Source organism: Xiphophorus maculatus, chromosome 9, assembly GCF_002775205.1.
Source record: "Xiphophorus maculatus strain JP 163 A chromosome 9, X_maculatus-5.0-male, whole genome shotgun sequence".
Taxonomy (NCBI): Eukaryota; Metazoa; Chordata; class Actinopteri; order Cyprinodontiformes; family Poeciliidae; genus Xiphophorus; species Xiphophorus maculatus.
Window position 1 is genome coordinate 4,014,958 of NC_036451.1, and position 11,170 is coordinate 4,026,127.

The following is an 11,170-nucleotide window of genomic DNA, read 5'->3' on the forward strand; positions in this document are numbered from 1 at the left end:
CAGACAGGGCGGGTTTGTGTGTGAAGAGGTCGGGGTAGCTGCCTACGTGTAGCCGCTTTGCTCCTGCAGTCGCTCGGACCACACTGCGGATCACACGGGCTGCTCTCTGGGTGTCAATAATGGTGAAAATAACGACCGTCAAGACCAAGCCGTACACGGACCAGAAGCCCGGGACGAGCGGCCTGAGGAAACGGGTGACGGTGTTCCAGCAGAACCAGCACTATGCGGAAAACTTCATCCAGAGCATTATCTCCGTCATCGACCCAGCCGAGCGACAGACGGCCACTCTGGTGGTGGGAGGAGATGGGAGGTTTTTCATGAAGGACGCGATTCAGCTCATTGTTCAGATTGCAGCAGCCAACGGGGTCAGTTGGAGAAAATAAATGATGAAAACTGCTGCCATTTGCCCTGTGTGGTGAGCTAATGTAGCACGTCTGCTAGCAAGTGTAAATTTAGCTAGCTGTCAAGGTTGTTGGCTATTTTATTCTTACACCCCACTGTGCTTTCAGTAGATATAACACTACGTTACTTCATTTTGATTAATTGTAATGCTTATTGTATTTTATGTTTAAATATAGCTAATATTACCCCAATAAGCGTTTTGCGAGAGTAAAAAGTATGCTTCAGTTCAGTTAATAAGCTAATACGTGATGCAACTGATGTTATCAAGCTGTCGATTGTCCCCACAGGTTGCAAAATAACCCTGCAAACCAATGCAAGCTCTCTCCATTCGCTTGGTTGAAGCAACAACAGCATTCCTGCCTTCACTTGTCAGGCTCTAATTATTACACGAATTTGTTTCAGAGCCCTAAAGAGTGAACTACTCTTGTATGCTGTCCATACCCTCTGTGTACTTACCAACCACCTACATGATAGCAGAGGTCCTTCATATGAGGTGCGGAAGGGAACTTTATGGCAAGCACTTGTAAGATATAATCAAACCGCAATCCGTACTTTAGTAGTTTTTTTTTTAACTATTTTGAAGATAGAGATAAGAAACAAACTAAATACAATTATAATTTACAACAACTTAGGAAAAACTATCATGATGTTTACATGAATTTGATCCTTCTCCCCCTTCCCCAAACCAGTAGTTACATACATAGTTAGTATATAATTGTCACTATTCTGATGCAGCAGCAGCAAAGTGACAGGCGGTTGAAACATGTAGCCTCATACAAAAATAAGAATTTAAAATACATATATAAAAACTGAGTTAAGAATAACATTGAAAGTAGCTTTCTCCTATCTAAAGGAATGTGCACGTGAGTAGAGTCATTAAAAAACACAAGATGTTAATCAAGTTTATTTGTATAGCACATTTCAGCAACAAGTCAGTTTAAAGAGATTTTCATTATAAAAGCACAAAATTAAAAGTTATAAAAAACACCACATAGTCAACAATTGAGAAACCAGTGACAAACATTACATTTTGATAAGTGCCATCATCAAAATTACCAATACACATCAAATATGTTGATCAAATGGCCAAATATCATCGGATCTCATTGGATGTGAACTACAGTACCAGTCGCCACTCCACCATAGGCTGAACCATTATGTGTCATAAAATGACATCAAACAACATTTATTATATTGAGAAATACAACTTGCAATTAAAACCCCAATAAATCAATGTAGATTGTGACAATAATGTCTCTATATATTTGCTTTTATCTGATTTAAATTTGGACATTGATTTAGTTGCACCTTTAAGATATTCCATCATTTTACACCACAAATTCTTTGGGTCATCCAAATTGTTTTCTTTCTCACTCTATCACAGAAAAGGCTCCATTTTCAATAGCAAAACACTGGAACTAGAGCTACACAATAAGCCAATTTGCAGTCCTCATGTGTGCAATGACTGTGGCAGGGCATATATCACATTATATTTCAAGTGTTTGAAAACTTATTGAATTTTCCTTCCTTGCTGAAACCAAAATTTTTTCGTATTATTATGATATTCAAAACAATATCCCAATGCGATTTTTTTCTTTTGAAAGACACATGATTCAGACGTCCACAGAACTAATTTCAATTGGGCGGAATTTAATTATTTTAAGTCTGGCTTACTATTAAACAGTAAAATAGCTTGCCACATAAACCATTACCTTTGACATTTGCGCACTAACATGGCAGCATTTTTCGGCTTGAAGGGTTGAAACGTTTTTACTGGCTTACTACTGAGTTGCCGCTTGCGTAGTTTTAGAAAAAGATATGCAAAACAATTGGAAAGATAAATAAAGATATGTTTACGTGTTGCTTCAGAGAACAGGCAGAAAGATACTTCCGCGGCTGGGGGGCGTGACATGCGTGCAGCTAGTCACGTTGCTCTGCATAGGCCTGCAGCCTTGGAAGCAGGCAGCTGTGTCCTAAGCTGCAAATATGCATCACTGTTTGTGGTTTTAATTCGGACTTTAAGGCATTTAATCACTAGAGCCTTGTGTTGAAGAGCACGACAGTTAATAGGTGACCTTATCTTTGCGTGAAAGCAAAGCGATATGTGCAAAATCCACCTGTATTTGTGTCATATTTGGCATTTTTAGCAATTTCTGGTTGATGTTAGGAAATGAATTGTTGGGTAATGGTGATGTGGACTTAACAGCAGAGAAAGGTTCAGATGTTTACACAAAACATACCAAGATGGAGATAGTGGCATTATTTCAAAACTAAAATAAGCAAAGGAGCTCTATTTTTGACTAACCTTCCATGCAGCTACAGTAAAGTACCAACAGGCATCAGCATGAACACAAGTTACTGGAAGTAGAATAGGTTGTACTGTTTGTGATGATTGCTGAACTGAATATGACCTAATGGATGTTCAAAATTACGTCAAAACAGGACATTAACAAAAGATGACTGTAGTTTGCAGCAACATATTACATTAACCTTCCATTGTATTTACTTAGTGCTTGGATCGGAGAACTTATCCAGACTGGGGTTAATCTATGGATGTGCATTGTTTTGCAGATTAATCACCTTGTAATTGGTCAGAATGGCATAATGTCCACCCCAGCAGTCTCCTGTGTGATCCGCAAGATAAAGGCCGTGGGCGGCATCATCCTCACAGCCAGCCACAACCCAGGAGGCCCCAGTGGAGACTTTGGCATCAAGTACAACATTTCCAGTGGAGGTGAACAGAGATTAAAAACAATCACTGTGGAGAAGTGGTTATATTTTTCTACAATTTATGCGTAATTAACGCAGTATTTCTGTAAATGATGGTTTTCTTCAAACTGTTTTTCTCCAGGACCTGCCCCCGAAGGCATCACAAATAAAATCTTTGAGATCAGCAAAGGCCTTCAGGAGTATCAGATCTGCCCTGAGCTGAAAGTGGATCTGGGTACAATTGGGAAGCAGACCTTTGAAGTAGACACTTTTAAGCAATTTATAGGTAAACTCTGTCTTCAATTTGAAATTAGTGGCAAGAAATTTCATTAAATTCATGTTTGCCTCATCAAATCTTTATTTCTAGCACAGCATTTAGACCAGGGGTCTCCAATCTTTACTGTCTAAACAGCCATTTTTACTCTCAAGCTAACCAAATAAAACTTGTCTAGAGCCACAAATGTCCCACTACTCTGGGGACTGTCACTTTAGATAAGTATCTACTATAAGAAATGTTCTGACATTTTTAAAGAATCATAATTTTATTTCTGTTTTTATAATTTCAAATAAAGATAAACACAACATTTAGCAAAAAGACAATGGATTTTTTTCTGTGGCATGGAAAATGATGTAAAAAAAAAAAAAACCCACATGGAATTCAACCTAATCACATGAAAAAACTGATAAAAAAACAAGACTAAAAGAAGTACTTTTAGTTTTACTTGTACTTTTGGTGACTTTCTTTGTGAAAATTTAATGTATAAATGGAAGGAATAAACGGCAAAACTGTTAAAAACATGCTGCAGGGTCACAAGTTTTTCACCTCTGCTTTAGACGTTTGATTTAATATTTATTTAATTTGAAATGTATTGACTCAAGCTACTAATGTCCACGTCTTCAGAGTTTCTGGTCTAAAATGCTCATATTTTGCCCTTAGTGGAGATTGTTGACTCAGTTGAAGCCTACGCTGAGATGTTAAGGGGCATCTTTGATTTTGCTGCGTTGAAGGATCTTCTTTCTGGCTCTGACCACATTAATGTGCGACTGGATGCGATGCACGGAGGTACGAAGCCACCATGAAACTCATATAACATCATAAACTTGTATGAACATATTACCTGTTATTTATTGATGTTTTCTCCCCCTAGTGGTGGGTCCTTATATTAAGAAGATAGTCTGTGAAGAGCTGGGTTCTCCCGCCAACTCTGCGGTCAACTGCGTCCCCCAGGAGGACTTCGGTGGTCATCACCCTGACCCCAACTTGACTTACGCCGCTGACCTGGTCAACACCATGAAAAGTGGAGAGTATGATTTTGGAGCCGCCTTTGACGGCGATGGTGTAAGTTGCTAAATATTTTTGGGGGAATTACTTTTACAGCTATAAATCTAGCAGAGTGTTTGGGTGTTGCGTTATTATTTGATGATGTCAATGCTAATAAAATAACTTTATTAAACACTGTTTTTATTGGGTTATAGTTTTTTTTTTCTATTGTAGACTGGATTGGAGTATTCAAATCATTGCTTCCATCTTGTTTTCTTCTCAGCTTTTATTCTTGACACTTATCTCATGTTTCATTAACATGTTTTATTAAATAAATAGAATTTACTGCATTTTATGACTGTAAAAACTAAAAAGAAGCAGCATATTGACTATGTTCATCATTAGATTTCTTATGAGATTTCAATTCAGTTTAAAAATATGTATATTCAAACAATTCTTTAATTTAAAAAAAACTATTGATACCTATTGATATTTATATTTCTAGTTTCAGATTTCCTTCATGTTTAAATTAATTTTACAGATGAATATTTAACAAAAGCAGAAAAAGGATCAACTTGCAAGAAAAAGGAATAGTTGTAAATAAAATAATGTCTTGACAGAGTTATGACTGTTTTTTTTTCTTCAAAATTATATTTTAATAAAGTTCAAGACTTTTCCAAACACTGATGAGCTGGATTTTATGAAGCAATGTGAGTTTGGTGTTAACATTTTTATTGAAGGGAAAAGTGTAACAGAAAATGGAGGAGAAGGCAGCAGTCATCCATCAAAATAATGTCATACTGACCAGAAGAGAACCGGCTGACATCCCAGTCAGCTTTACATGACGAACATTCACTCCTGATCTCTGGATCCCTGTTTAGGATCGAAACATGGTGCTGGGCAAACATGGCTTCTTTGTGAACCCTTCCGATTCCGTGGCTGTGATTGGTGCCAACATCACCTGCATCCCATACTTCAAAAAGACTGGTGTCAAAGGCCTGGCCCGCAGCATGCCTACCAGTGGAGCTTTGGACAAGTAAAAGACAAACACATTCTATAAATGTTAATCTTAATTTTATGTCATAGATCCATTATGTGGTTTATTATGTGCTCCTATTTGTTCCAGTGTGGCCAAAGCTCTGAAGATGCAGTTGTATGAGACTCCGACGGGCTGGAAGTTCTTTGGGAACTTGATGGATGCTGGTAAACTCTCACTGTGTGGAGAGGAGAGCTTTGGCACTGGTGAGAGAAAGTCTGCCTCTCTTAGGAGATAACACCTTTACCAATTTTCACACCCATCCACAACCTCTGTGTTTTACCCTCACAGGGTCGGATCATATCCGTGAGAAGGACGGCCTCTGGGCCGTGCTAGCATGGTTGTCCATCTTGGCCAGCAGGAAGCAGAGTGTGGAAGAGATTATGAAGGATCACTGGCAAAAGTTTGGCAGGAACTTTTTCACAAGGTCAGAAATGGTACAAGCTTCAATTGTTTCTTTCTTAGAAAGTCATTAATGAAAGTTAGTTTTCTAGTTTCTTTTGTAGCACCATGTGGTGGAAGAAGAGGGAACTGCAGCACACAGAACATTGAATTATCTTCTTGCCATTTATTTCATTTTAATTCCCCCCTTTGTTTGTAGATATATGCAGGATTCATGCAGGTGATTGAAATCCTTGAAAATGAGGTGTTTTCAAGGTTAGGAAAGTGCTTGATTTCTGTATAAAGTTTGTGAAAGTGCTTGATACTCAAACTGCACTGTTTGGTTAAAAAAAGGGCAATCTAACGTTTGATTAAAAACCTACATTTGGAAAACATTATTTACAGTTGAAGTCAGATATTTACACACATCTTATAAAAATAAAAAAAAATTTCACACTGTCTAAAGTTAAATCAGACTACACTTTTCATGTTTTAGGTCAGTTAGAATTTTCAAAATGATTTCTATTTGCTAAGAGCCAGAAGACTTGGTGAGAACATTTTTTAGAGATTTATTTTGTAACTTTCTTTGTATATTGTGTTTAAGTATTTCATTTGAACTGGCTGGTCTTTGACCTATCTGAAATTTGTTTGTTAAATTATTGTTTTGTTCCCCGACCAGTCAGGTATATAGCAACTTATCCCTGCTGTAGAACGTAGAATACTTTCATAAGATGTAATCATATCTTTTTAGTTCATTTACATCATTTTTAACTCCATGTGGTGCTGGAAAAAATTCAAGACTTACATTAAAAAGCTTGAAAAGTGCTTGAATTTTATTGGGAAAGTGTACAAACCCTTTATGTGCAAACTTTCTATTCCCGTCTCTTTCACTTTATTCTACTCTGTGTTTTTATCAAATTTGTTTCATCTAGGTACGACTACGAGGAGGTTGACTCAGATGCTGCAAACAAGATGATGAAGGATCTGGAGACACAGATGTCTGACCCGTCATTTATTGGGAAGCAATTCTCATCTGGCGACAAGACGTACGCAGTGGCCGTTGCTGACAACTTTGCCTACACAGACCCCGTGGATGGAAGTGTGTCCAAAAACCAGGTAGGAATCCTGCAGAACTGGATGTTCTCCTCATTTTCCTGCTGTTATTAACCTTCCTAATGTTGCCATGTTAGAACCACAAATCACTTTATACTTTATTAGAAATGTGTATCTGTTTTTAAAAAAAATTTTAAGCGCCTGGTTTTCAAATTAAGAAAATTAAACGTGATGGTAATTTGTAGTTCCATCCATCCATCCATCCATCCATCCATCCATCCATCCATCCATCCATCCATCCATCCATCCATTTTCTTCCGCTTTATCCGATTTCGGGTCGGGGGGGTAGCAGCTTGAAGTTAATCCTGCTTATTTTGTTTACAGCCTTTCCATGGCATAATGCTGCCTTGACCATGCTTTGCTGTTTATAATGTATGTTATGTTGTCAGGGTGACTGCAGCATTTCTTGCTGACCAAAAAGTTTTATGTTGGTCTCATCAGACCAGAGCATAAGTGTTTTTTTTGGGTCACAAATCTCAATAAAACACATTAAAGGTTGTAAGGCACCATGATGAAATGTGAAAAAGGTTCTCCTATTTGTGTCTCTGAGGTCATTTAATATTTTATACTGAACCTATATTGCTTGATATATTATGACTTCTATTATTCAGAAATTGGCTTGACGCTCGATTAAGTCATCAGTTCAGTTTCGTAATCCCACCATGAGCGTCCTGATTTCCACACCTGGATATGGTTTTGGTTCAGCATCTATTTTCTTTTATCAGTTTTGGCCCGCCTCTCATTACCTCTCCTTTGCTCCCTCAGGGCCTCCGGATCATCTTCGCCGACGGTTCCAGGATCATTTTCCGTCTCAGCGGCACAGGGAGCGCAGGAGCAACCGTCCGGCTTTACATAGACAGCTACGAGAACGACGGCCAGAAAATCCTCCAGGATCCACAGGTCAGGACATCCAGCAGTGATCTCAGCTGATAAGAAAATTAGAGGGAAAAGACATATTCATTTCTTTGTCACAGCACACTCCACCCAGATTCCAGTAGGAGTGGCAGAACTGGACTCCTCTGTGGTTTCTGCCAGCTCTCAGTGGGTGGAGGTCTTCAGCAAGCATGAGACATTTTATTCAACATGAGAGCTGATGATGGAGATGTTTGGCAAAGTTTCGAGTTCTGACAGCTTATCAGGGCATGTAGGAAGAGAGAGAAAACACGGCACACAGGGAAAAGAAATAGAGAGCACATGTTCCAGCTGACACTTTATAAAGTGGTTCTGACTGGTGTGGACAGGGAGGTGATGCAGTACAAGAAGGAGAGAACGTGGAAAACAGTTCCTCCCCTGGTTCCCCATTTTTCCTTTGAGGTTATGGAGCGTGGATAAAGCATTAAGCAGAAACACGCCGCTGCAGATTCTTAACTTGACAGGAAAATATTCCCAGAGGATTGATCCAGCTGGCTGATCTTGGCCAGATGTGATTTGCAGACCCAAAAGAAAAAGGAGAAAGCAGTTTGTAAAAAAAAAATAAAATCTAAATTCAGGATTTAATTTTCCCCACTGAGTATTCAAATATTACTTCCCAACTAAATATGGCCATTTATCTGTATGCAAGGTTTTGGGCTAATTCTTACTGCCAGATTAAGGTCAATAAATGCAATTCTTCAACTTTTCAAATTAAAATGTTAAATTTATTTCAAAATATATTCAATGATATATGAATTAAGTAGATTTTTACAGGGTTCATGTGGAGTCTTTACATTTTCTGGAAAATTTAATTGATGCATTTTCCAGATCTGGAAACGTATTGGAAAATATTTGTGTTTCCAGACTTTAGTTTTTTGTTCAATTATCTAAAAGTTGGCTTTATTTGTTTATCTATCTGTTTATCCATCCACTCATTCATCCGTCTGTCTGTCAATTTATCAATTTTTCCCTCTGATCATCTATCCATTCACCCAATCATTTGTTCTGTTATCTGTTCATTTGTCTATTTATCAGTTTTTCCACTCATTCATCTGTAAATTTATTCATCTTTACAATTTACCCATTCATCCATTACTTGATTAATTTGTCCATATATTCATTTATCTATCCATCTATGCCTCCAAGTGATTAGTGCAATATTAAAAATGTCACATATTTTGTTTGTGTCGTCAATGAAAATGTAGCGTCTCAGATTCTCAGATGAACAGAAATCTTTGAGCCATTAAAAAGCTCAAAGTTTTAAATGTAGCTGTATTTAAAATATTATAAGTGTTTAAGTAAGGCTTTGTGGAAACTCCTTAGTCTGAAGACAGTAGTTGTTAAATTAATCCTCTGCTTCAAACAGCTATGGGGATTTGGTCAGTCTTTGCATATCAGAATCGTCTGTTTTTATGTATGATTACTTTTCTTCTAACGTCTCAGTTTTCTCAAACTGCTCGGGTTCTAGTAGAGGTTCTATTCAAGCCCGACGGAAAAGCCACAGCTGTCTCAGGTTTAGACAAGTGTCCACTTCGGCATCGACACTTCTCTCTGAACTTTAAATATGTGTTTTAAATCGGTTTCTTCTTTGTTCAAAAAACAAGATAACATTTAGTTTTGTGCTGTTTTTCAACTTTTCCTCCACATTTTACACAATGAAAAAGAATTTATTCTTCCACCAGATGAAGAGTAAATGAACACATTGTTGCGGATATGTTCATGTGTTAGTTTTTCTTTGTTTATGATGTCTGATGTATCGTGTTTTTATGGAAGGCATCAGACAGGTTATGTAAACCGAATTTCCATTTTTATGGACAATAAAGTCTTTATCTTATCTTGATCCTTGTTATAACTTGGCACACAGTAATGTTTTTGATCCAAGCAGCAGAAATAGAAACAAAAAGAAACGGTTTGCATCACAGAAAATCAGATAAAAAAAATTGATTCCAAAAGTGAAGGAAATTGATGAAGGAAAATTTATGCCGAGGCAAAGTGAAATTTGTTGATCAAACGGAAATGTAGCGTATCGTTTGGATGTCTGTCATTTTGTGTGGTGGTTACACATTAACTTACTTTAAAGCATTAGTTAAAATAGAGAACATGTCTGTACTTTTAAAGTAACAGTGCCTTTAGAAAGAGTCATCTGAGTCTGCTGGTGTAACACCTTTAAGACTATGAAATCACCACTAGATGTCACTACAGCTTACACACCATAAGAGGCAGCAAAATCTTAGTAAGCAATGGTGGGATTTTTTTGTTCTTTATATTTAGTATAACACAGCTTGGTCTCTCCTTTACCAGTCACCAAGACATTTTTTACAATGCATGTAGCATGGTTGCTAAACTGAACAAGAAGTCTGTTCCACTTATTTCCTTTTGCTGTGATTCCAGGTGATGCTCGGCCCTCTGGTGGACATCGCCCTGAAGGTCTCCCAGCTCCATGAACGGACCGGACGCACCGGCCCCACTGTTATCACATGATTCAGCAACACAATACCTCCGTCCCGTTTAGTGGGGTTAAGCTGCCCCTGAATGCTGTCACAGCCTTCCTAAAGCTAGAGATAGTTTCAAATAAAGGGAAACGCAGGATGAAAAGAAGAACATACACAAGGAGTTTTTTGACATATTCACTGCCTTCTTTTTGTATTAAGCCTCAGTGATGTATCAGACTGTTTAGGTCTAAATGGGACAGCTAAGTGTCCTAACACATTTCAGTCATCTGCCTGACCTAAACGCACATTAGCATATGTTTTCACTTGTGATTACATAAAAAAACAAATGCACTGGAGCTCGCCTCGTTTCCTCTCTGGAAACGTATTTAGTCCAGGAAATGTTTTTGTTCGACTCTGATGCACAGCAAAATCATGTAAATCAGATCCTGCTAAACTGAGCATAAATCAGCTTTTCTGGGCAGCCTTACCCCTTGTGTCGTCACTTCTCCCTGTGATGCTGTTGGGTCTTCTTTTTTCTGTGTCTGTCCAAGCTACCGACATCGCCCTTAAACCTGAGCCACAGCTGTAGTATCAAGAATTAACAAACCGATCATGAATAAAAAGAGCCTTGTGGGAAAGAACTGTGGTCAGATTTGATTTTTAGTGTTTTCAGTGTACATATTCTTTTGAGTTTACTGTTGGACCTTAGTAAATTAGAATATAATAACAAAAATTCATCTGTAATTTAAAATAAAAAAAAATTAATGGATGATTGATTACATGCAAAGTGATATATCTTAATTATTTGTAACAGAATAAGACATAGATCAATAAAGCTTGTCAGCAAAGTGTAGAAAAAAAAATTCTACAGTGCTCTTCCTTCCACTTAACTTTCCCTTAATATGTTTGTTAAAAGAAAGTTTA

The 11,170-nt window shown here is 37.7% G+C and overlaps 1 protein-coding gene across 2 annotated transcripts; it reads left to right on the top strand.

Moving 5' to 3' along the window:
• Nucleotides 1-4: 4 nt before the first annotated feature.
• Nucleotides 5-10,887, top strand: pgm1 (phosphoglucomutase 1). 2 transcript variants are annotated; one of them, XM_005803883.3, is made up of 11 exons: nucleotides 5-365; nucleotides 2,974-3,136; nucleotides 3,254-3,397; nucleotides 4,049-4,174; nucleotides 4,260-4,450; nucleotides 5,254-5,408; nucleotides 5,499-5,614; nucleotides 5,700-5,835; nucleotides 6,722-6,905; nucleotides 7,668-7,802; nucleotides 10,206-10,887. In XM_005803883.3, the coding sequence occupies exons 1-11, from the start codon at nucleotides 120-122 to the stop codon at nucleotides 10,293-10,295; spliced, it is 1,686 nt and encodes a 561-aa protein (XP_005803940.1). In that variant the 5' UTR covers nucleotides 5-119; the 3' UTR covers nucleotides 10,296-10,887. The 2 variants fall into 2 exon arrangements, with proteins under 2 accessions (XP_005803940.1, XP_023195775.1); XM_023340007.1 differs by lacking the exon at nucleotides 5-365 and adding an exon at nucleotides 396-415.
• The last annotated feature ends 283 nt before the right edge of the window (nucleotides 10,888-11,170 follow it).

Bases quoted from the DNA above. Each gene is read 5' to 3' on its own strand.
- pgm1 (XM_005803883.3), top strand. From the start codon at position 120: ATGGTGAAAATAACGACCGTCAAGACCAAGCCGTACACGGACCAGAAG. The intron at 4,451-5,253 runs GTAAGTTGCTAA...ATCCCTGTTTAG, and splicing joins CCGCCTTTGACGGCGATGGT to GATCGAAACATGGTGCTGGG. The intron at 5,836-6,721 runs GTCAGAAATGGT...TGTTTCATCTAG, and splicing joins GGCAGGAACTTTTTCACAAG to GTACGACTACGAGGAGGTTG.